Source organism: Rhincodon typus, unplaced genomic scaffold, assembly GCF_021869965.1.
Source record: "Rhincodon typus isolate 14 unplaced genomic scaffold, sRhiTyp1.1 hic_rhity00002690, whole genome shotgun sequence".
Taxonomy (NCBI): domain Eukaryota; kingdom Metazoa; phylum Chordata; class Chondrichthyes; order Orectolobiformes; family Rhincodontidae; genus Rhincodon; species Rhincodon typus.
In genome coordinates, this window is record NW_025968328.1 from 1 (window position 1) to 25,000 (window position 25,000).

At 39.8% G+C, this 25,000-nt stretch overlaps 1 protein-coding gene across 3 annotated transcripts; it reads right to left on the reverse strand.

Annotated features, from left to right (window-relative positions):
- Positions 1–745: 745 nt before the first annotated feature.
- On the reverse strand, positions 746–22,442 carry LOC109933316 (bromodomain-containing protein 4). 3 transcript variants are annotated; one of them, XM_048593341.1, is made up of 6 exons: positions 22,311–22,442; positions 18,977–19,115; positions 15,230–15,534; positions 14,008–14,415; positions 2,978–3,063; positions 795–928 (listed from the first exon to the last, which is right to left on the reverse strand). In XM_048593341.1, the coding sequence occupies exons 1-6, from the start codon at positions 22,419–22,421 to the stop codon at positions 868–870; spliced, it is 1,110 nt and encodes a 369-aa protein (XP_048449298.1). In that variant the 5' UTR covers positions 22,422–22,442; the 3' UTR covers positions 795–867. The 3 variants fall into 3 exon arrangements, with proteins under 3 accessions (XP_048449296.1, XP_048449298.1, XP_048449299.1); XM_048593342.1 differs by having other exon boundaries at positions 819–928; positions 2,973–3,063; XM_048593339.1 differs by lacking the exon at positions 2,978–3,063 and having other exon boundaries at positions 746–928.
- Positions 22,443–25,000: the final 2,558 nt, after the last annotated feature.

Consider the following 25,000-nt stretch of genomic DNA (forward strand, 5'->3'; position numbering starts at 1 on the left):
TTTCATTCCACATTTGAATAATTCAAATTTTAAAAAAATTCTCATTTCTTTTTCAGTATCCAAAGCACTGCCTATTGCTCATTTTCTACCAACTGATCAGTGCAAAACCTTTCCATATTAGAAAATCAGGACTTCCTCAACCCTCTGCTTCAATTAAAAACAACTGAGTCTTTCTTTATGAATTTCAGCTTTGCCAATTCTTTAGCCACACTCCAATAAATCACTGTTCACTTTCCACTACTCTCAAAATAGGGCAACCGGAATCAAACAGCAATTTCCAATTATCACCAGACAAGGATTTTTTTTCCTTCTCCTTTATTCATTGACGGGATGAGAACGTCACTGGCTAGGCAGCATTTGTCTATCCCTAATTGCCCAAAAGGCAGTTCAGAGTCAACCACATTGTTATGGGTCTGCAGTCACATGTAGACCAGACCAGGTAAGGATAGCAGTTTCCTTCCCTAAAGGACATTAGTGAACCAGGTGGGTTTTTCCAACAATCAACAATGGATTCACAGTCATCATTAGACTCCTAATTCCAGACTTTTTTTATTGAATTCAAATTCCACCATCTGTTGTGGCAGGATTTGAACCCAGGTCCCCAAAATGTTATCCAGGTCTCTGGATTAACAGTCCAGCGCCTCCCCCTAAATAATAGGTGATAAACCTATAAATCTTTTCACATTTGTTAATATCTCACTGTTCACATGTTCAGGACGTCCCGAAGCACTTGAAAACATTAGAGACTAATAGGCAAAACTCAATATAGCATATCCCTTTTAAGTAACCAAATACCAACCTGCAGTTTTCTTGCCATGGCCACCACCTCATGGTCAGGAGGATTATATTTGTAACAATTAGAGAACATCAACCGAACATCTGCTGCAAACTCTTGAGCATCACCATACTGTCTGTTGTCCATTTTTGACTAGAAGAACAACAGGAAAGTAGGTTAAACGTGGGATTCACAAGCATGCTTGTAATCATTCAGAAACCATTGTATTATTATTGTTGTAACCGCAGAACTAACTTCAATCGAAAAAAAACACTACAATTTCTAAAGCTTCTGGAGGGGAACGTTGACAAGATTTGCCCTTCCTGGGCTATACAGACAAACTTAACTATCAAATGTATCAGAATCAGTGCACCTAACAAGCAACAATTCCACTGCAACACAAGGATGAAAAAACTGCTTGACATGTGAATCCTTTCAGAAGGAGCAATGTAGTGGAGAACAACTTGCACTGGCATGAATTTTTTTCCAAATGCCTTTTTTGAGAAAGGAAAATTTTATTCTCTACTTTTCATTGAAATTGGGTTCATATAAAGCATGCAAAAAACGGATAGTGCAGTGTAATACTCCAATATCCCTTTACTCCGATCCCAAGAAAACATTCAAAGACATTATTCAGCAATTCCTTACTCTCCCCAAGGTTCATATGAAGTGCTTCCTTATCACTTACATAAAGCTTTTACTTCAATAACTCCTGTATTATGCTCCCATGCTCTTCGTAATCCTCAACAGGATTTGGCACAACAAAAGACAGATTCTTAGTCCCTTCCCTTCTACTGTCCAACATAAAAATCTCCACTCCATAAACTGCCACCACCTACACATGCCTCCATCACAACTGAAGCACAACAACATTAACAGTACATATATGCATCCTAAAATGCTAATAAATGATCCTTCTGCAGTAACTTGTAGAAATAATCTGATATACTTAGTGCTACAAAGAATATTGACGTCAAACTAGAAACAGGTCATACTCACTGATGTCATTGTCATCTTCCACTGTTACTCAGATCCCAGACTCTCAAAAGCTGTGAACACTTATTTATTCTAGACCTGCTCCACAACTTGAATGTCTGTTTTCATGTCCCTTTCTTGGCTCCCAAGCCCCAATACTGGTTTGCCTTTGACTCCATAAGAGGCAGCACAAGCTGCACCATTTCATCACAAATAGAAAGTAAGCCCAGTGAATAAATATTTGTCTTTTTTCATATAGCAATTCCAGGCCTCAGGCCAAAGTACTTTTAAAGTACAGGCATTGTTGTAATATAGGAAATTCTGCAGCCAATTTGTACACAGCAAATTACAAAATGATGCAACAGCAATTCCCTTAACCCACCCTGCCCCCCAAATGGTAGAAATTCCCAACAAAATAAAGGTGAGTTCATTAGGAAAAACAATTATTTCATTACAGGCCAATCTAGTTTCGTGGGGAGTAATAACCATGTGCCTGCTTAATGCCAACATTAAATGATCAAACCCATGGAGGCACACATTGTGGAAATCATAATTAGGCAATAGGTTCTACAGAGGGTGAACCCATGATTGCTGTATCATTGGTCAATGAAACTGAACACAATTACAGACAATCACATCATTACAAGTCAGCACGATTGCAATATATGCACCACTAAATAAAATATTCAATTAAGAAAATAAACATTTTAGGAATGGAACACTTGTTTCTAGTTGAGCTAATCAGAGATGCACTGCAACTTCGGACCTTATAGAAAATAAGCATGTAAACACAAATCAAATTTTGTAAACAATATTCTATCAACCCATTTCGCATTTACAAGTGGATGACATGTCAGAATCTACAGATGATAACTGGGAGGTTTCCAACACATGACCTTGGCTTGTAATGTGCAATTGCAGTAAAAGTTGTCAAGAGGTCTTTTATTGTTACTTCTACTAGTGAGGGAATCATATACTTATTCTCCAAGCTCTCCCGTTACACCCCTTACTCTTAAAATCCCCAAACCATCATTTTCCTCTGTTTCGATTAGATTTTTCTCATCCTGAAATTTGGCGGTTTATAATTCATTTAAAACCTTCGCCCAAATTTTATTTCATTTCTGACTAATTCCTCCATCTAACCTCACATCTAGTCCAACCTCCTAATATATTTCAGTCTCTTCTACATCCTCAATCCCCTAAAACAAATAGATGAACTTGCCTTACAAAGAGGATGGATAGAAGTAAGCTGAGTGACCCTTGCGTGGCTGTAGAACATTTCCCAGACTTCTCCAATGACCATACAAGTGCAACTGAAATTTATAAGTTTGAGAATTTACCCCTCTTTACTTCTTACATTGCACTGAGGAACATGTAAATGAAAAAAGTTAACATATGAAAAGATCACAAAATCATTTTCTTTTGTTTTGAACACTTCGATATCTTCCCCTTCCAACTCTTCAGTCTCCTGGATCCCACATAATTAAATCAAACAGTTCACCATTCTCATCAGCAAGTACGGCAAAACTATGTTACAAGAGAATTGAAAAACAGCAGCACTGAGAAAGATTAGGGTTAAAACAATTAAAAAAAATGGGAAAGCAGTCAGTAAGATAAGTGCCAAAATGGAAGCAAAGACTAGGAATAAAAGCTAATAATTAATATATATTGCAAAATCTGCATTGCCTTTCTAAATGACAAGTGCATAAATTAATTTTAAACTCAAAGCTTCTAGGCTGCGAAGGGTACATCCACATTCATAACTCAACAGAAGTATTAAAGACTTGCAACCTATGGTACAGAACTGAACTTGAAGATTTCTGTAGTACTCAAGGAGTTGCATAAAGTTTTGGCAAAGATCTGTAGCTCTGGTTGTGGGGGAGGTTGTTGACTCGCTCACCAAACTGGCTTGTTCTCGTTCAGACGTTTCGTCACCATACTAGGTGACTTAATCAGTGGAGCCTCTGAGGAGTGTATCTAGTGCTTTTCTCTGTTCAGGTAGTCCCCTTTGTTCCTTCTGTGTAGTGCGGGGGATTATAGTTTGTCGAATGGTTTGTTGTGTTTCGTCCGTGAGTCTGTTGTCTTTTAAATGTAGTCTCCAGGGCGGCCACAAAGTCTGTTCTGTTCACATCTTTGCAGTTACAGTTCAGTCTGCGTAATAGGACAGCTCTCAGTTTCTGCGCGTTGTCTGCTGGATAGATTGCTTATCCACGTATCCAGTTTGTTGTTGTCCTTGTCTTTATAATGGATCAGTCTGATGAGTTTTTCTTGTAGCTGGTGTCTCCTTTTAGTTTTGGTTTTGTGTTGATTGATGGTGATGGCCTGTTCTAGGATTGCAGTCCACTTCTGGTCCATAGTGTTTAGTTACTGTGATTTTTGGCGCAAAATTTCCCGTTCGTACCTGTGGAGTTGGTTATGGGCATCATAAAACACTACTCGTGGCATTCTGCGTCCATTCTGTTCAGCTATTTTATATGCCTGTGGGTTGTTGAGTAGAGGTTTGTACTTCACGGTGCAGGACAGCACCTGGTTCCTGAGGGACTCGCGGAGAAAGTGAAGTTGTAGCGCTCAGTCGATTGGTGAAGGCTTCCCATTGTCGGGCTATTTTTAGCTAATTTAGCATAGATGTTTAAAGAATTGGCTAGGATCTGTAGCTCGGGTTGTGGATGAAGTTAATGACTTGCTCGCCAAGCTGGCTTGTTCTCATTCAGACGTTTAGTCACTATGCTAGGTATCATCAGTGGAGCCGCCAATGAAGCTTCTGCTGTGCTTCTTTTCAGCGATCTCACAGACGAAGGAACGTCTTGTTGTACATGTACGCAGACACAGTGAAAGGTGTTGTCTTGCATACTATACAGGCAGATCATACCATACAAAGTGCATCAGGGCAGCAGAACTGAGCACAGAAGAAAGGGTTGTGTGCGTGCGTGAGTGGTGGGGGTGGTGGTGGGCAGTGGGGGCAAGAGTTAACGTTTGAGTGTTCCATTCACAACAGCAAGGAGGCTGTTCTTGAATCTATCTGTACGTGTATTCAAACTTCTACATCATCTGCCTGACAGAACAGGGTAAAGGAAAGTATAACCATGGTGGTTACTTGATTGCATTGCTGTCCCGAGGCAGCGGGAAGCACAGATGGAGTCAACGGATACAAGGTTAGATTGCATGATGGGCTGAGCCGCACTCTCAACTTTGTAGTTGTGTGTTGTCTTGGGAAGAGCAGTTGCCATACCACACTAATGATGCGATGAGATAGAATGCTTTTTATGGTGTAGCTGTAGAAATTAGTAAAAGTCCTTGTGGATATGCAGATTTTCCTTAGCCTCATGAAGTAGAGATATTATTGCATTTTCTTCAACATCATGTCAACGTGGATGGACCAGGACAAATGGTTAGTGATCAGCTTTGCCAGGAACTTGACGTTCTTGACCATCTCAACTTCAGCACTATTGATGCAGGCAAGGACATGCCCTCTGACTTCAGGAAGCAGTGTAATGATCAGCTCCCGTGCTTTGTTGACATTGGAGAGATTGGTACCTTTACCATTCTACTCTAAGCACTCAACCTCTTCTGCTGTACCTGTCTCATCATTGTTTGAGATACAACCTAAAACAGCAGTGTAGTCAGCAAACTTGTAAATAGAGTTCAGATTGGAATTTGGCCATAATCATGAGTGTATTAGTATAGTTGGGGGCTGAATACACAGCCTTGTAGCACACCAGTTGTTGCTTATACTTTTTCTTCCCCCTATTCATTTGTGGGATGTGGGCATCACTGGCTGGCCAGCATTCCTTGCGCTTCTCAAGGGTAACTAGGAAAAGTGGTGGTGAGCTGCCTTCTTGAACTACTTTTTCCTGCTGCTGTGGGTTGACCCACAATGCATTTAGGGAGGGAATTCCAGGATTTTGACCCAGCGACAGTGAAGGAACAGAGGTATATTTCCAAGTCAGGATGGCGAGTGACTTGGAAGGGAACTTGGAGGTGGTGTTCCCATTTGTCTGATGCCCTCGTCCTTCCAGATGGAAGTGGTCGTGGGTTTGGAGGGTGCTGTCTGAGAATCTTTGGTGAATTTCTGCAGTGCATCTTGTAGATAGTACACAGTGATGCTGAGCATCAGTGGTAGAAGGAGTGAATGCTTGTGGATGTAGTGCCAATCAAGTGGGCTGCTTTGTCCTGGATGGTGTCAAGCTCGAGTGTTGTTGGGGCTGCACTCCTCCAGGCAAGTGGGGAGTATTATATCACGCTCCTGACTTGTGCCTTGTAGATAGCGGACAGGCTTTGAGGAGTCAGGAGGTGAGTTACTTGCCGCAGTATTCCTAGCCTCTTGTAGCCACTGTGTTAACGTGGTGATTCCAGCTGAGTGTCTGGTCGATGATAACCCCCACAATGTTGACAGTGGGGGGATTCAGTGATGGTAACATTTTTGAATGCCAAGGGAGTGGTTAGATTGTCTCCCATTCATGATGGTCATAGCCTGGCATTTGCATGGCGTGAATGTCACTTGCTACTTGTCAGCCCAAGCCTGGATATTGTTTGGATCTTTTTGCATTTGAACATGGACTACTTCAGTATCCGAGGAGTCTCAAACAGTGCTGAACATTGTTCACCGATGATTGCACATCCCCATGTCTGACCTTACGATGGAGGGAAGGTCACTGATGAAGCAGCTGACGATGGTTGCGCCTCAGACACTACCCTGAGGAACTCCTGTAGAGATGTCCTGGAGCTGAGATGATTGACCACCAATCATGACCATCTTCCTGTGTGTCAAGTATGACTTCAACCACTGGAGAGTTTGCCCCCGATACCCACTGATTCCAGTTTTGCTAGGGCTCCTCAATGCCACACTGTCGAATGCAGCCTTCATATCAAGGGCTGTCACTCTCACCTCACCGCTGGAATTCAGCTCTTTTGTCCATGCTTGAGCCAAGGCTGTAATGAGATCAGGAGCAGAATGGCCCTCGCAGAACCCAAACCGGCCACTGAGCATGTTATTTCTGAGCAGGTGCTGCTTGATAGCACTGTTGATGACACCTTCCATCACTTCACTGATAATCAGGACTGATGGGGCAGTAATTGGCCAGGCTGGATTTGTCCTGCTGTGTGTGTACCGGACCATATTTGGCCAATACTCCAACATTGCCAGGTAGATACCAGTGTTGTAACTGTACTGGAACAGCTTGGCTAGGGGAGAGGCAAGTTCTGGAGCACAAGTCTTCAGTACTATTGTTGGAATTTGTCAGAGCCCAGAGCCTTTGCAGTATCTAGGTGTCTCCAACCGCTTCTTGATATCACATGGAGTGAATCGAATTAGCTGAAGACTGGTATCTATAATGCTGGGGACCACTGGAGGAGGCCGAGATTGATCGTCCACTCGGCACTTCCGGCTGAAGATTGCTGTGAATGCTTCAGCCTTATCTTTTGCACTGATGTGCTGGGCTCTTCCATCATTAAGGACGGGAATATTTGTGGAGCCTCCTCCAGTGAGCTGTTTAATTGTCCAACACCATTCACGACTGGATGTGGCAGGACTGCAGGGCTTCGATCTGTTACATTGGTTGTGAGATCGCTTAAGCTCTGTATCACTTGCTGCTTATGCTGTTTGGCATGCATGTAGTCCTGTTTGGTGGCTTCACCAGGTTGATGCCTCATCTTCAGGCATGCCTGGTACTGCTCTTGGCATGCCCTCCTGCACTGTCCACTGAACTAGGATTGATCCCCTGGCTTGATGGGGATGGTTGAGTGGGGGATATGCCAAGCTGTGAGGTTACAGATTGAGCAGTGCAATTCTGCTTGAGGTCCACAGTGCCTCAAGGATGCCCAGTCTTGAGCTGCTAGATCTGTGCTAAGTCTGTCCCATTAAGCACAGCGATAGTGCCACACAACACAACGGAGGTGGTTCTCAATGTGAGGTTAAGACTTCATCTCCACAAGGAGTATGGTCACACTTACTAATCTGCCAGCTGCAGATACAGTATTGGTAGGGATGAGGTCAAGTATGCTTTTCCATCGTTGGTTCCCTTACCACCTGCCGCAGACCCAGTCGAGCAGCTATATCCTATGAAACTGACCAGCTCAATGTGCAGTATTGCTGCTGAGCTACTCTTGGTGGTGGACACTGAAATCGTTCCACCCAGAGTACATTTTGTACCCTTGTCATCCTCAGTGCTTCCTCCAAGAGTTGTTCAACATGGAGTACTGATTCATCAGCTGAGGGAGGGCAGCATGTGGTAATCAGCAGGAGGTTTCCTTGCCCATGTTTAACCTGAAGCCAGGAGACTTCATGGGGTCCGAAGTCAATGTTGAGGACTCCTAGAGCAACTCCCTTCCGACTGTATACCACTGTGCCACCACTTTTTTTGTTTTGAATTCAAATTCCACCATCTGCCGTGGTGGGATTCGAACCCAGGGTCCCAGAACATCAGCTGGATTTCTGGGTTAATAGTCTAGCGATAATACCACTAGGCCATTGTCTACCCTTACTGATTGCAGTCTACAGGTCAGGAAAGTCAAGCATCCAATTTGTCTGGAATTATCGTGTTGACGGTGGAGCTGTAGTCAGTAAGTAGGAGCCTGACATAGGTAGCTTTCTTATTCAGATGTTCCAGGGGTGAATGTAGGGCCAGGGAGGTGTCTACTGTGCCCCGGTAGGCGCATTGCAAAGGATCAAGGCAATTTGACATGAGCCTTGATTAACCTCTTGAACACTTCATAATTATGAGGTCAGAGCCACCAAGCAGTAGTCAGAGACATGCTGCATGACTTTTCTTTGGCACCAGGGTAATGGTGGTCTTGAAGCACGAGGAGGCTTCAGATTGTGCTAAGGAAAAGTTAAGGTGTCTGCGAGTAATCCCACCAGCTAGTCTGCACAGAATCCGAGTGCATGGCTAGGGACTCCATCCAGGCCTGTTGCTTTCTGGGGTTTGTCTCAAGCAGGCCAGTCTTACTTCTGCAGCAGTGACCTGGGGTACAATGCATCAGAGGCTGTTGGGATAGGTGACATTCTTTCGTTGACCTTCTGTTCCACACAAGCATAGAATGCACTGAGCTCGGGTAGGGATGTACCGTTGCCCCCGATTATGTTTGGCTTCGGTTTTGTAGCCAGTTATATTGTGTAGGCCTTGCCAAAAACAAGGGGTGTCTATGTGGTTGTCCTGGGTCTAGTGATGGCGTTATCTTTAAAATGTTAGCAAAAATTCAGAACATTCTCAATGACTACATTTCTTTCACATTTAGGTCCTGCAGCTGAGTAACAATGAATAACAATTAGCAATCACTTGGCCTGCATTGTTCAATGTTTGACAATAATTCTAGGCAAATACTATCAAGAAATCAGAAAATTGGATTTTCTTTTATACAGTAATGCTTCATTTCCTCATTAAATGTTGTGAATATTCACAACAGTCGTTTCTATGGCTGTTTTTGATAATGAAACTTCAACTAGCTCATGGTGATAGTCCCAGTAGAAATATGGCATTTATCCAGTTGCCACAATCCGACAACCTTGATCACGTTTCTTTTTAAAAAAGAAAATTTCTTCAAGACCACAAATATTCAACAAGTAATTACAATATTAACAAGAACTTTTTAAAAGAAGCATACATCTTAAAGGCTTAGACAAAAGCACCTAATAAATCCAAGGATAGCTGCTCCAGCTATGGAAAGGATTGCATAATCAGGAGTAAATGGAAGAAGTGAATAAGCAAAAATTAACTCCAAACCTACGCAATCTCTGGAGGACTGAGCCAACTATTGAACATTTATAACTTCAAAAGCTACCATCATAGAAACAGAAGAGCCTAAAATTAGATTTTAGTTTCACAATCATACGGTTCAATGAATATTTGCTTTAAGCTCGATACTGGATACCAATATAGCATTTTTTGTTTGAGGTTACAAATATGAAATTGCTCACCAAGATTTACTAGTATAAGTTCTACATTAAAAATTGAGGTGTAGTCAGTCAACAGAATAAGTGGTCTTTGATTATTAGCACATGGAATTACACAATGCAATACAGGCCACAAAATCAAGTAAAACTCATCTAAAGTCAATCTTTCCCAGTTAGCGCAAATCAGAAGCCCAATTATTCTAATTGTCCTCAACCTTACTTTGTTTCCCTAACAGTGCAGTAGTCTAAGTGTATATTTCCCCATGAATTTATCAATCATATCATCTCCACTGCTTTCATGGCTGTTAAAACATGTCTCAAAAATGAGTTAACACCGTACTTCCATGAGAAGGAAAACAACAGGATGAGTGTATCTATCCTGCGTCAAGTGGACATTGGTTTTATGGAAGAATTTAAGGTGCTCTGATCAAAAGTTTTGTTGGCATACATTTCAACTTAAGTGATTATTTACTGTAATTGAATTTAAAGAACATAAATTGTTGGTTATGATCATAGGTAGTTCTGAGGCTATGATGTTGATTGGAATCCACTTTAGCCCCAAATGCTTGAAGGAACTATCCAATTGGCCTCATTTCACAATTCTGGGTTTGAACTAAAAACAAAGAGGTTCAAAATCATGAATGGTTTTGATTGTCAATCAAACCATCCCAGTCCCATCTGAGCTTCAAGAATTAACCCCAAATTCTCTTGCCTCACCACATAAATTCCCTCCTGCCAGTAAATTTCCAATGCATCCTCCAAAAACGTGCATCTATCCTAAAGCGAGTTTTATAGGACCGGCCAACACAAGTGAAGCCTATTCAAGATCTAAACGTTTAGCACAATATTGTTGTTTTCAAATGCCATTTATAAAGTTATGGATTCTATAATCATGTTTTTAAACATTTGTTCTGTCTTCAAAATTTTCAGCATGTAAACCCATGTTTCTCTATTCTCCCGCCATATTTAGTTATAACTCCGTATAACACTGTCTGCCCTTCCTCCCAAAATACATTAGTCCAGACTTTAATTTTCTCCACCACAATCTATTTCACAAGTCTATTCCCATCCTGAAATCTATCTTCCTTGCTTTTTTTTGAAAAGTGTATTTTATAAGTTATGCCACAAATGTTCAAATCCAGGTCATATCTTGAAGAACAGTATTCTTAATACTGTTCGCAGGAAACACCCTTACATAGTATTAGTCAGTGAAACAACCGCTCATTATCCAAGTGATCCTGGTGAATTTTGTACTATTGCAGCCATTGCCCCCTTAATACCATAGGCATTTATTTTACTATGTTATTCGGCGCCTTATCAAACCCTTTGGAAGTTTTGAAATGTTTTTAAAAATTGCTTTTATCCACTCTCCATACTTCAAAAAATGTCAAAGTAATCAAATAAGATTTGCCAACCATAAATCCTTATTGGTTGTCAATAATAAACATTTTAACTGCCTTGGAGTTATCTACTTCTACTTCAGACAATTTGACTACTATTCTCTCCTTTTAGTGAGATGAGCAGCATCCTTTTTTGCAAAGGTAATACTAATGCTTTAAAACCACCATAATTCTTACATGAAAATGAACTCAAATTTTGCCCTTCTGCTGAACACCCAGCAAGTCACTGAAATTAAATGCAATTTTCAGGCTTTTCTTAATTTTGCTCATATTCCCTGATTTTAATTGATTTCCAGTTCTTTAACTTACCAGTCTATACACTTTTATTCCAGATAGCATTGGGCTTCCAGCTTTTAAACCTAAAAATTAGCCATTTCATAAAAAATTAGTTACATCACCGTCTCCCCCAGTTGTCAGAGGGAAGACACTCAAATTCAACCTAGCAATTCACACTAACAGCACAAATATTTGACAATCTGAAGAATAAGGAGCACAAAATAAATTCAACCAATGGAGCATAAATTAAACTAGTGCCCTTTACTCAATTTACCCATGCATTGGTACTCAAGTGCAAAGCTCCAAAAGAAACAAAATAGGACAGGAATAGGCCATACGGCCCTTTACACCTGCCTCTGCCATTCATTATAATCATGGCTGATCATCCAACTCAGTAGCCCATTATTGCTTTTCCACCATATCCTTTGATCCCTTTGGGCACAAGTACTATATCCAAACTCCTTCTTGAAATCATACAATGTTTTGGACTGAATTGCTTTCTGTGGTAGCAAATTCCACTGGTTCACCACTCTCTGGGTAAAGATAGTTCCCATTTCATTATGAATGAATTTAGCCTGTAACTGCTGATTCTGGATTCTCCAGTCATCGAGAACATCCTTCCTGCATCTACCTTTTCTAGCCCTGTTAGAATTTTATAGGTTTCTAGGAGGTGCCCTTCCATCCTTTTAAGCTCTAGTGAACATAATTCTAACTAATTCAACCTCTCATGTCAGTCCTGCCATCTCAGGAATCAGGTCTGTAAACCTTCAGTGCATCCTTGTTAGCAACAGCATCCTTCCTCACGAGGAAATCAAAACTGCACAATATTCCAGGTGTGGTCTCACCAAGGTCCTGTGTAATAGCAGCAAGAAATCCCTGTTCTATAAAGGCCAACATATTATTTGCCTCCTTGACAGGCATATGAGGATACCCAAGTCACAATGCACATTTCCCACCCCTACCCCTCAGTTTATAGCCTGACAATAATCTGCCTGTTTCTGCTCTGAAGTTATCCACGTTATACTAAGTCTGCCAAGCACTTGCCCACTTACTCAGCTTATCCAAATCACCAAAATACTTGCACATAAACAGACTTGACAAAGGGAAATCTGTGTTAGGTTTAAATATCAATCTGCTGGCAATGCAATGCCTCAACCTCAAACAAGCTATGTAAAACAATGTCTAAGCTCTTTAGTAAGGAGGAAGTGCAACAATACTTTCATCTAACAACTGTAAATAACACACACTGGCTACAAGTTTGCAAAAGTGGGATTTTGCCAAGCAAACTTGGAGTAACCTACACAGTTGCATTTCTTTGAATTCCTAAGGGTTGATTTAACGAAGTTTGCTTTGTAACATTAAAGCTTTTGGTGTCTTTATACACGTTTACAGATTAGATTAGAGGCCTGTCATTTTTCAAAGGGAGGGGTAAGTCACTGCAATAGGGGGAGCAGAATAAATCACTGATTTGCAATCAGGTCTGAAGCTAGATCCTGGTTATCATTCTAGGATGGTCAAGCCCACAAAATATTGTCAGATGCAGCTCATCAACTTCATACATCATCAATTGTTGCTTAGTGGCTCTATGCCCCTACCCTTGGACCAGGACACCTGGTTTAAGTCCCTCTTGCATGTAATAACATCTTTGATCAGGTTGATCAGAAAAGATTAAATAAAAATTTACATTAAAAATTAATTTGCTGCTTCACAAATCAGGCTGACAGTGAAATAAAGATCATAATTAACCACAGCATTCGAAATAATTGTTTTTATAAGCACTGATGTAGCGAAGGGAAAGGTGTTCTTGTTTTCTTTAAGAAATTAATTAGGATGGGAAACCAAAAGCTAATCTCCTTGTTACTGACCAATTTGATTAATGGACAAATTGAAATACAAATTTAATATCTACTGAGTTGAGCTTTAGATGAATTTCATAGTCAACAGGGGTTTGGAGTATATGACAAGGCATTTTTATACAGGATAAATAATTTTCTGAAAATGTTGTTATTAATTTAACTAAGGCCTGATTAATTATGTTATCACAAGCACAGGTGAATAGGGCTACCTTGGTTATTTTTCCCATTAAACAATGAAACTCTTCACTTGAGGTAGTTTGCAGTTCTGCAGCTTTATACGGTCTCATTTCTGAATTTAGTATAAAGTTGAGCAGCTCCAAACAACTTTTTTTTTTAAATATTTTAGTCAAAATATTTTCCTTAAAAGAATAACACACTGCCGATTCAGCATAAAGTCTTAATTTTTTTTGAAAGGTCAGATTATGATTATTCAAATAATAATCTATTTGTATTTAAACTTTTGTTGACCAATATAAAAGACCAAGAAAAGTCATTCACAGCATTCTTTTAATAATGTGAACACAAGCTCAGGCTGAGTTCAACTTCAAAATGCAACACAAACTTAAACACTTATGGGTCCAAATTGGTCTTTCTACAGACTACACGCATGAATTCTATGACCAGTGTATTATAATACATTAAGGCATCACCCCATGCAAACATAAATGATTCAATTATCTTTGTTTGGGACTGCACTTGTACAATGTTGAGATAGATAATATAAAAGATGTTGCTCAGGTTATTTCTCACGTACAAAATAATCAAAACAGAACAGATTCAATGCTGCGACATAATCCAAACTCTCAAGTTTCAGCAAGACTGTAGGTATTGGCTTACTTTAATAGTACTGAGATCCATGGGGTGCTTAATAATGTCGTGATAATCATGCAGTCCCAGGGCTTCCACATCCACAGGTTTGTAGAAGGGCCAGGCATAGGCTGCATGCTTCTTGGCGAACATTTCTTTTAGAATGCCAGTGCAGTACTTCAACTGTTCGGAAACTTTTCCACTGCCAACAACAACTCCACCACCACTACTACCAATCCCACCACCGGCACCCTTTTCTAGGTGTTGCTGCTGAGAATCTGGCATTTCTTTCTTGACAGGTTTTGGAGGTCTGCCACTTCTGGATGGGATCTTTGCTGGTTTGGGCTCAGTCACCAATGGCGAAGACTCTCTACTCTTCACAGCAACATTGGTTGTTGGTGTTGTAGTATCAGCTTTCCTTTTGACTCCCTTTTTATGCTGTAAAAGAAAAATGTACACATGAAGCTCTAATCATACAATTCAACTCAGCAGTATTAGCCAAACAGTGCTGCTTTTCGCCTTTATTTTGCGTGGTGGAGAGGCAGCGATGCCACGAGTGAGAAGAGATTCATATAAAATTTATCCTACAACTGATTAAAACCAGACAGACACAGACACAGTCTACTTCAAAAGTATTCATTTAGCACCACAAAACTTGAAGTTCAAGTCTTGACTGCTTCATGGAAAGGGTGATGAGTCAATTTTTATTCACCGTTAAAGCACAACGCTGCCACAAGCAGACGAAAACCACAAGCACAGCTGGTGGCATGCAACTTCAGACAAGGTCCGTCTTGGAAGTTGACAGTTTTCATCAACTCCTTTAAATACTGCACTGTTTGGTCAGATACAACAGAAGGAAGTGGTATGCCTTTGGACAATTCCCCACTTTGGGAAACTTGTTTAGAATTAATCTACAATACACATCGACACCAAGGACTTCCGTCTGCATTTCCTCTGGGGTCTCACTTTTGTTGCATCATCTCACTCAACTGTTCTCCCAGTACCCAGTCTGGAGAATGAGTTACAACTAATTAATTCATATGCAAATAAGTTACAGGGAATACTAGAAAAATCCTTCGCAAAGTTCAGAGTATGCTGTTTATCCACTGAAAAAGTACACAAGTATACTTTATAAAACATTCAGGACTTTGCTGTATCAAATTCTCTATGTTGAGATTCAGATGATTCAAGTCTAAAAGAACGGAAGAACAGAGGTCAAAACTAGTTGAAAAGCTACTGAAAGATTGTCTACCTTTGAAGGCTGTGACGCTGTTGTCATTACTGTTGTTGGCGTGAGGGTTGGCATTGGAGGAGCTGATGTATGCGGCGACACAGTCGTTGTTGGTGGCTGTACTATCAAATCAGGAGTCGCTGGAGGAAATGACTGGGGTGTGGGTGCTGGCACCGATACAGAAGGAAGTTGTGGCTGTGGTGGTGGTGGCTGCGATGCCTGAGGTGCCCGTTGGGGTGGTTGCTGCTGTGGCTGTGTTGGTGCCAATGCTGGCACTGTTGTCTGTGTGACAGTCTGTACAGTTGACATGTTGGGTTTAGACTGAACTAAATGAAAACAAAATAACAATTAAATATTTAGAACAGACTGATTCTAAACTCCAATGAAATCTTGAAATAGGTTGCCACATAACGAAGATCAGCCATTCACAGCTATCATACACCACTTACTGTTTAAATAAGTCATTATTCAGCAGGAAACCGTAGGCAATTTGTTTTAAAAGTAACCTTTTAAGAACAAGGCACCTCAATACTTCTCCCACCATACATGCCAATCTCAATAATGGGAGATAGATAAGTAATAAGAACTGATGACACTTTCCGAAAAGCTAAAATCCACTTGATAGGATACTAAAGGAAGAAATGGTTCACAGATGTACTACATCAAGTATTAAATTCCAGAAAGGAACAAGTCATGGAAAAGTTATGCAGAGTAAATTATGCTCTAAAAGCATAAGCTAACATTCAGTTCTCAATGTAGATTAATTAGCAACAATGCTCTATGTGGTATCTTGCTATGTACAACACAGCTGCTGCTCTTACAATGATGAGGATAATTACACGCTGGCATTTTAATGAGTTTCAATATCTAAGGATGTGAAAGGTGGTGTATATACACTTGTAAAATATTGTCCTTCAATATGATGGTGGTCCCTTGGTTGCTTTTGACTTCCTGGGAGAACACTGGCATGGGAAACATTCTACAAATGATTGTCTGGCATGCTGTCAACTTTTGTTGAAAAGAAAACATATGGAATCTTCCAGAGAGAAAAATAAATCTAGGGAAAAAATACACACTAATCAATAAGGCTCCATCTATTTAGATGGCTTCTTACTGATTTATACGTAAATACCAAACACCCAAATGGTAAGTTAAAGCAGTTAGTATATTATGAACATTTGCGTTAGTCAATTTTAATTTGGAAATCTACTCATAATTGATCCTTTTTCTCATAATCCCTCAAGAGCTGTTTGAGTTTAATGAACATCATCAATATATTATGACAGTAATCATTTTGATGCTTGGAAATTCTGCAGCACTAACAATTCTTTCCACTAGTAGTGACATCAGTAGTGGTAGGTTAGCTATAGTAGTAATATGATACCACAGTATTGCTATCAGAGAGGTGGTCCTGCATGACAGCCTCGCAAAGGGAATATGTTTGCAAATTCTCAGTGATCTAGCCAGCAAATTATTTTAGGAATTTCATCCACTGCCAATTTACTTACAGAAAACCAAAAGTACAGAATTTTAAAAGTCTAAGATCTCCTCAAATAAAGCACTACAGGCACACAGTTCATAAATGAAACTACCTGTTTCTTTTGATAAATGGCATCCTTAATTCATAGGACATATTTACAATACTCTATTTAAGGTGAGAATGGATTGCCTTCACGTAAGATCCTGCTGTTTGTTTGAAATATAGAATTTCTGATTCAAGTAAGTTAAAATGAATTGATAGTCTTCCTGCATTACGTTACTTTCAAGTCCTCCAAGTGGCAGAGATTTGGGAAAATGGCAGAGGTTATTCTACTGTATTCAATCAACTTAGCTGCCTACCAATTCAAGCACTGAAAAGTAGACAGACGGACAGTCTCTTTATTCTTAGCCAAGTACCTGCCTCATTCAAAAAAAAATCACCATGTTACATCTCCAAACTAAATCAGAGGTGGATTGTTTTCTGTTGTCTGTAATTTCCTGTAGATACACAATCTAAGTCCAGAGCAGCAACAACTTGTATTTATACAGATTTAACATAAAAAAACTTCCAAAGATGTTCAACAGGAACATCCAGAAAACTATGGCATCATGCCAGTTAAGTGGAGAAGGCCAAAAGCTTGGTCGAAGCAATATGCTTTGTGGAGTATTTTTGAGGAGGTGGAGGGGATTTGGGAATGAATTCCAGATTAAAGTAATAGGTTGATAATAGTTAAGGACAAACACCACTCCTGTGTGTAATTGAAACTTCTCAAAACACAAATACCAACTATTCCCTACACTGCATCCATTCTGCACTTGACAAAGTCATTAGGGTCCTATAGTGCAGTGTTACAAAATTCCATAGTAAGAATAATCCAAACGATCAGACAGCCTTCCAACATGGCATTACAAAAGGAATAGTTGTGTACTCATACATATGCGGCCGCAGATCCATGCGATTAGTTTATTATTTATTTACAACCAAGGAAAAATCAATTCCTTGAAGCTAACGCAGGCAAGTGAATAATCTCCAGGAGGAGCCAGTGTCTGTGTAAATATACCCTGGAGACAAATTTGAAAAAAAAATGGCTGAATTCAAATCTAAAACAAGATATTAAACGATCACAGAACAAGAGTTGGCAAGACCAATATTAAATGGTTTATTTTACATGTACTTAATCTACTCTGCTATCCCACCTATGCCCTTAAAGTATGCTCATACTGTGTCACTGTGGCCAATGTGCAAATTATGTTAGCATAATGAAATTCTCAGTTTACATTACAAAGCTAGTTTCAGGGCACTAGTTAGTGGTTTATTGCTAGCATTTGGGATAAAACACTTCCTAAGCAGCTGTTTTGCAAATCAAACAAAACAAAAATGCAATTAGCAGCAATTCAGCATACTTCATTTGTGCATATTAAGAATCTGAAGAAACATTTAGACCATTTTCATCACGTTTTAAAAACAGGCTGAAAATAAGCATTTTTCTGGTTCGATGTGATACTTGTTTACACTGCCATTCAAAAGGAACTGAGATAGAGTTACGTGCTAAGAATATTTACAGTAACTTTCGACAGCACTACACAGGCGTTAGCGGTCACCATCCCAGTCTTCTGTTTTTTTTGGCTTTCAGCATATCCTTGAAGTGCCCTCGTGACTACGTACATCAGGCTAGCATAATTTTTGACCACAGATACAAAACTTAAACACCAGAATGGTCAAACTACTGTCCTTCCAAAAGTTCATGGCAACAGTATAACCAAGTGGAATACTTTACACAAATTAAATTTAGAAGATGATTTTACAATGCTATCCCATCAGGTCCAAAAGATGACACTTGGTGATATATTTTTAAAAAAAAACTTAAAACATACAGGTTAAAAACTGCATAAAAATATGGTGGTAGAATATTTTAGAGCCACACTAGAAGAGAACTTGGATCAGGCAATATACAACAGAAACTGATATACAAGTAGGGGGAAACAAAAACAGCAATGGCCATATAATGCAACTATCAGCGGTTGAACAATTCACAATGTCACAGGTAAATCAAACCAAGATGAAATTTCTTTATTCATTAGCTACAACAATCCAAACTACAAAAGTATCTTCAAATTTAATAGTGGGTTCTTTGCCAAGTGGAACAATAATGTAACATGCTCAAAATGGAAATCTGTAACCTTTTTAAATCATTGTGAAATGCACAAGCAAAGCAGCAGTCAGTGCTAGGACAGACATGGGGTAGCCTGAACGTATCAGCCATTAAAGAATACAAGATAGACACTTACCCGCTTCTTTTCTGCCTCTACCCCGTGATCCTTTGGTGGGTTGTATGGGTATTTCAATCTCTTCTTGTGGCATTTCTGAAATTTTCTGAAGGAAGATCTTTTCCAAAGCTTCTGCCATTAAGACTATATCATCCCCTTGCTGTTAATGGAAGTTAAATATTATTACTCAGTAGCTACAATTTAACTATAGCAATAACGCAAAGATACTGATAAGATGATGTTTAGTTGTTAATCTGACAGTTAAAAAGGTAACAAACTGCATAAAAACCTGATTGTGCAGAGAAAATGTTGCACTCTATTTAGATTGAACAGCTTTGCTAAATACTAATGAAGCTAAGATGTTATATTCTAAATCCTTAACAAAAATAAACAAACATTTTCACAAGCACCATTACCTGACCAGCAAACATACTCAAGTGTTTTAACAGAATTGCAAACTTTTCTCCATTTATTTAAGATGTTCTTGCAGAGGAACTGAAATGTAATTTTCTAAAAACTATGCAGAAAGCAAACAATAGCTGTGAAAAAGTACTTAATTGCAGTATAATTCACTTGTACTATGATACCCACGTAAATAATTTAAACATCAATACCCTTCTGTTCATATTTGAGTCACATTAATAATGTGATACATTCACATGTGCCATTTCAAATGCTTCAACTGAAAAACTTACACGTATTAATTGCAGTTGGTGCAACTTCATGCTTTCTTTGCTTCATTTCATTATACATAAACACATTTTAAAATAACACTTAGGGGTCTGCCACACAGTCCAGTGTGTTCTGTTAGACCAATCCACTTGCCCTTGTCCCACAACATGCAAGCATCTCACTTTCAGTTATGTATCCAACTATTTTTTTTTTTGAAAATTATTATTGAACTTGTTTCATCCACCTTTTCAGGCAATGCATTCAAAATTGTAACTACATAAAATAAAATCACAAGCTTCCCTGATAACCTACTTGCTAGTTATATCCCAGGATCCTTCAAACCACTCTCTTCCCCACCACCACACCCCCACTCAGCAAGTGGGCATGGTTGAGAGCGTAGCAGACACAAAACTCCTTTGTTTTCTAAGCATTCTTCATCCTCCTCAACCTTCGCTGTTCTACAGATAGCAACTGAAGCTTCTCTAGTTTCTTTCTCCACCCATCCCCCGCAACAACTGAAACATCCATCATTAGCAGCATTCTAGCAAATCTCAACTGGACCTCCAATAAGGTTTGTTATTCTTTCTGAAGTGGGAAGGAAATGGACATAATGCTACAGCATAGGCTTAATTGCTAACCAAACTTCCTTTCCCTGTGGTATCCACTTTGTTTACAAAGTCATGGAATCCACATGATATTCTTAACAGGGTCAATTTACTGTGCCTTTTTAACTTTGACATTGTCCATTTCCAACACTTCCCTTCCCTTCTTTGACCCCTGTGTCTACATTTCAGAAAATAAACTGTTCACTGCCATCCACTACAAAGCCACCAACTCCCATAGTTACCTTTACTACAACACTTCACACCCAATGTCCTGCAAGGATTCCATCCCAGTTTCCATGTTCTTTCGCCTACATCGCATCTGTTGGGATGATGCCACCTTCCAAAACAGCAGTGCTGACATGGCTTGCTTCTTCCATAACAGTGCCTTCCCGCCCATTATGGTTGACAGGGCCCTCAACTGAACCGGACCTACCATCCATGTTTCCGCCCTTGCCACCTTTCACAACTGCGTGATCGGGACTTGTCCTCCCTTTTCATCCTACCAACCTCCATATTCAAAGAATCATTCTCCGCCATTTCAGACAACTCCAGAACACCAAACACATCTGCCCCTCACTCCCCGGTCTGCATTTCACAGGGATCATTCCCTCAGGGACACCGAGGTATTCATCGACCACTAAACACCACTCCCTCTTCACACAGCACCTCCCCATGTAACTCCAGAAGGTACAACACCTGCTCACCATCCAAGGGTCTAAACAAATAGTCTTCCCAAGTGAAGCAGCATTTCACCTGTACCTCCTCCAATCTTGTGTGTAGTATTCATTGCACCCAATGTCGCCTACTCTACATTGGAGAAACCAAACACAGACTGGGTGACTGCTTTGCAGAAGACCTCCAGTAGCCGGTCGTTTTAACACAGCATCCTGCTCACATGCCCACTTGTCTGTTCTTGGCATATTACAGTGCTCCAGTGAATCACAGCACAAACTGGAGGAACAACATTTCATCTTCAGGCTAGGCACTTTACAATCTTCTGGAATTTAATATTAGAGTTCAACACCTTCAAATCGTGAACCAACTGCCATCTCTTGCCTTTCTTTTGGCTTTCCCCATTACATTCTCTATCACCATGTCCTCTCTCCCCTCCAGCAATTTGCTCCTAAATTGTCGAACAGAACTGTATGCAATTCCAGGCTCATCTCAGAATTACACACTATTTGAGATCAAATATTGGGTCCTATTAATGAGTCAATTGCACATCACCCAAACAGTGCAATCACTTAGCACCAATTCTTAATGATTCATCACATGTTGTCAAATTTAGTTGCAATTGTTTCTCCGTAGACAGCTATTGTCTCGCAACACAGCTGTAAATAGTGATTCCAGTTCTGTTCAACATTCCAAACTTAGACATTTATGCCCACTGAAGATTTCTTATTTCAAGGCAACAGCTGACAAGGTAATATTAATCATCTGGTTTATTTAAAAATTAAACGTACTCACCATCACTGATTTCAGAGTTATCCAGCATTTTATTTTCAAAAATACTATCACATTCCTTCATACAAAATCAAGCACAACCAACCCTGATGCAACACAATGAAACACCAAGCATTTAGTCTGCAGCACCTGCATCTTCAGCTGAAGTTACTGATTCCAACTGTTAAATCAAAATATTGTACACCCTGAGAAACAACAATGAAGTGCGTCATCTGGCACCTCACCAAATGGAATATTCCATCAACTGATATCACAAAATACCCTTCTCATACCCAGTACCAAACATACAGTAACTGGCACCTAATTGATGCTGGATAACACTGTATTAAGTGGAGGAGCTGTTTGAACATGCATAAAGTGCACTCATCCAGAAGCAGATCTTCTTTGTTACTATTCCACATCATAGAGAACTTCAAGGGGTCCCTATCTACCTAGGCTTACACCAGAAAACTGGGGGCGTCTGAGGTACCAAACGAATGCCCGAACCTAACAAAATATCAAAACAGTTCAGAAAAAGGAGGAAGTTTAATTATCTAGCCTTGTTCTCATACATGTAGATGCTGAACAGATTGACATGAGCAGCATGTACTTTCACAAATATGTAAAGATCTTACCTTATTGTAAATGTAACAGTTGGTAAACATGGTATTGAAGTCCTGAATACATTCTTGGGCGTTCAAGTAGTAATTGTTTTCTAAGCGCTTTTTAATTGTTCCCATATCCATAGGATTCTTGATGATTTTATAATAATCCTGAAAAGAGATTAATTGGAACAGTACAGTCACTTGTTAACTTAAAATTACAGCCTTCAGGTGGAAAAGTAATCCTTGATGGATAACCAGCTCAAGTCAAGGTGATAAACGAACTTTTCTTCAAACTGTATAAATGGTCTTCATGTTCTGTATTAGTTAGTGCAACCACTGATTCCATAACAGTATATACTTGCCAAGCGAGAACAAACACATTGATACAGGCAACTGCATATTCAGTTTACATTGGCAATTTCAATGTCAGCAGTTAACACAATCAGGTGAAATAATGACCATTAGAAGTTAGGCACTGCCTACACTGGTTACGGCTTCTATGAAATAAAGAGACCGAACTTGAACACAAAGAAGATTACTAAACACCTACAGGGTTTTCATTTTAAAAAACTGAACCAAATTGCCAAATAAATATTTAATATAGAAAAAGGTCATGTCTGAAAGCAATGGTCAACCTGAGGACCTGCCATTACCATGAACCCAGCATGATATCCCCAAGCCTTCCTTAACTTGGAGGAATAATTTCAAGGAAATATAGCATTATTTTGTTAAAAGAATATTAGTGTAGAGCATATTATGCTCAAGAACATACCATAGGTAAAATAAAGAATTCTGCAGACATTGCATCCAGGCCAACATAAAAATAGCAAGCTTATATCACCATCCCATGCATTGCAATTCCAAAGCCAAAGAATAAAAAATGCCAACTACCACAGCAAAAAGAAATACAACATTTCCAATTTTATGCAGTTCCAAACAACAAAAAGCGTTCTCCACACAACATGGAAGGGAAGCAGAATGCAAAAAAAAAGAAAACTTGGTTTGCAAATGAGTTGGTTAAGATAAAGAAAATGCTTTGAATAATGGTTATAGTATAATGGATAGGAGTTCTGAAGACAACAGTGGAGCTTACAGTTGTAGGATGAATCATAGATATGTACTGCATAGAAACAGACCCTTATAGACCAACTCATCCGTGCTAACCAGATATCCGAAATTAATCTAGTCCCATTTGCCAGCATTTGGCCCATATCGATCTAAACCATTCCAATTCATATACAAATTACTGAATTTAATTTCCACCGTTTGCCATGGCAGCATTCCAAAGATTCCTAAACCATTACTTGGGTCTCTGGATTAACAGTCCAGCAATAATACCACTAGGCCATCACCTCTCCTGTTGATAATGTTCAGCCTGACTTCACGATTACCTGAAAGAGCTATTTCCAACAGCCAGACTCTCAGCCTTCATTCTCCATAATCTTCAGACAAGTCTGCGGCTGGATTCCTGCTCACTTCCCCATGCTCGAAAACTATTTGGTTATCTACTCCCAAAGTGGCTTCACATCCAAGGCACAACATAATTGGCATCGCAGCTCAAGCAAACACCAGGCTCAGTGGGGACCAGAACCTTTCAGTCAATGAGTAGCACCTCATCCCAAAATATTTTCAGACTGCAAATTATTAGGGGTTTCAGCCATATCTACAAATGCCAATGAATGCAAAAATGTAGCTCTCCTAAAAATAGAGAAACTAATCCCATGGAGGTATGGTCCATCTTTTATGGTAGTGTCCTCTTCATTATTTTTTCCATGTCTCCAATTCTATTATTTATTTAACCAAAGCTCATGGCAATAAGTTGCCATGGTGTGAACATGTGAATAAACAGGGGAGATATTGGCAGAGTGGTATATTTCAAAGGACTAGCATCTCAGGGCACAGGTTTAATGATCTAACTCCACAGAACTAACACTTGGGTACAACCAGGTCATAATCCTGGAAGTCCCTCTCTAAAGGCATTGTGGGTTTACCTACACCAAATGGACTGCAGCAGTTCAAGCCAGCAGCAGTTCAAGCCAGCAGCTCACCAGCACTTTCTCAAGCATCACTTTCCCAGCAGCACCCAGGTCCTAAAAGCCAATGATAATAAAAAGTTCATATCAGAAAACCACAGCCGGGTGGGTATGCCAGTAAATAAGCCACGGTCAATCCTGTTAATTAACATCTTTAAATAACTGGTCTACCTTATGAACTGGTCAAACCGAAAATAATATGGTGAATTTTTTGATCTGCCTCCGAAAGTGATCTTGAAAACTGCTCAGTTAAAGGTTGAAAGATCAACAATAAGTAATGGCCTCATCAGCAATAGCCTCTGCTTGTGGATGAATGTATTAAACAACTAAATTCAGTAATTTGCATTTGATCTGGTAATCAGAAAAATGACCAGGAAGCTTCCAACTGCCATTAAAACCAAGAACTATTGATTAATATATCTGAGGGAAGGAACTGCCCATGTCGGTAGTCCCACATTATACAACGTATGCTTAACTCCCTTTTAATGGAATACGGAATCACAGACTTGTGATCACTCTCAAAATGATGCAGGTGGGAGTTAACATTGAGTCAAGTGACTGGTTCTGACAAAGAGTCAATGAACTCAAAACATTGTTTCTCTCTATTGCTGCTGCCAGATCTCTCCAGCACATTGAGTCTTGTTTCACCAAGCTTTTCTCTGCAACTATCAAACCATTTGGAGACTC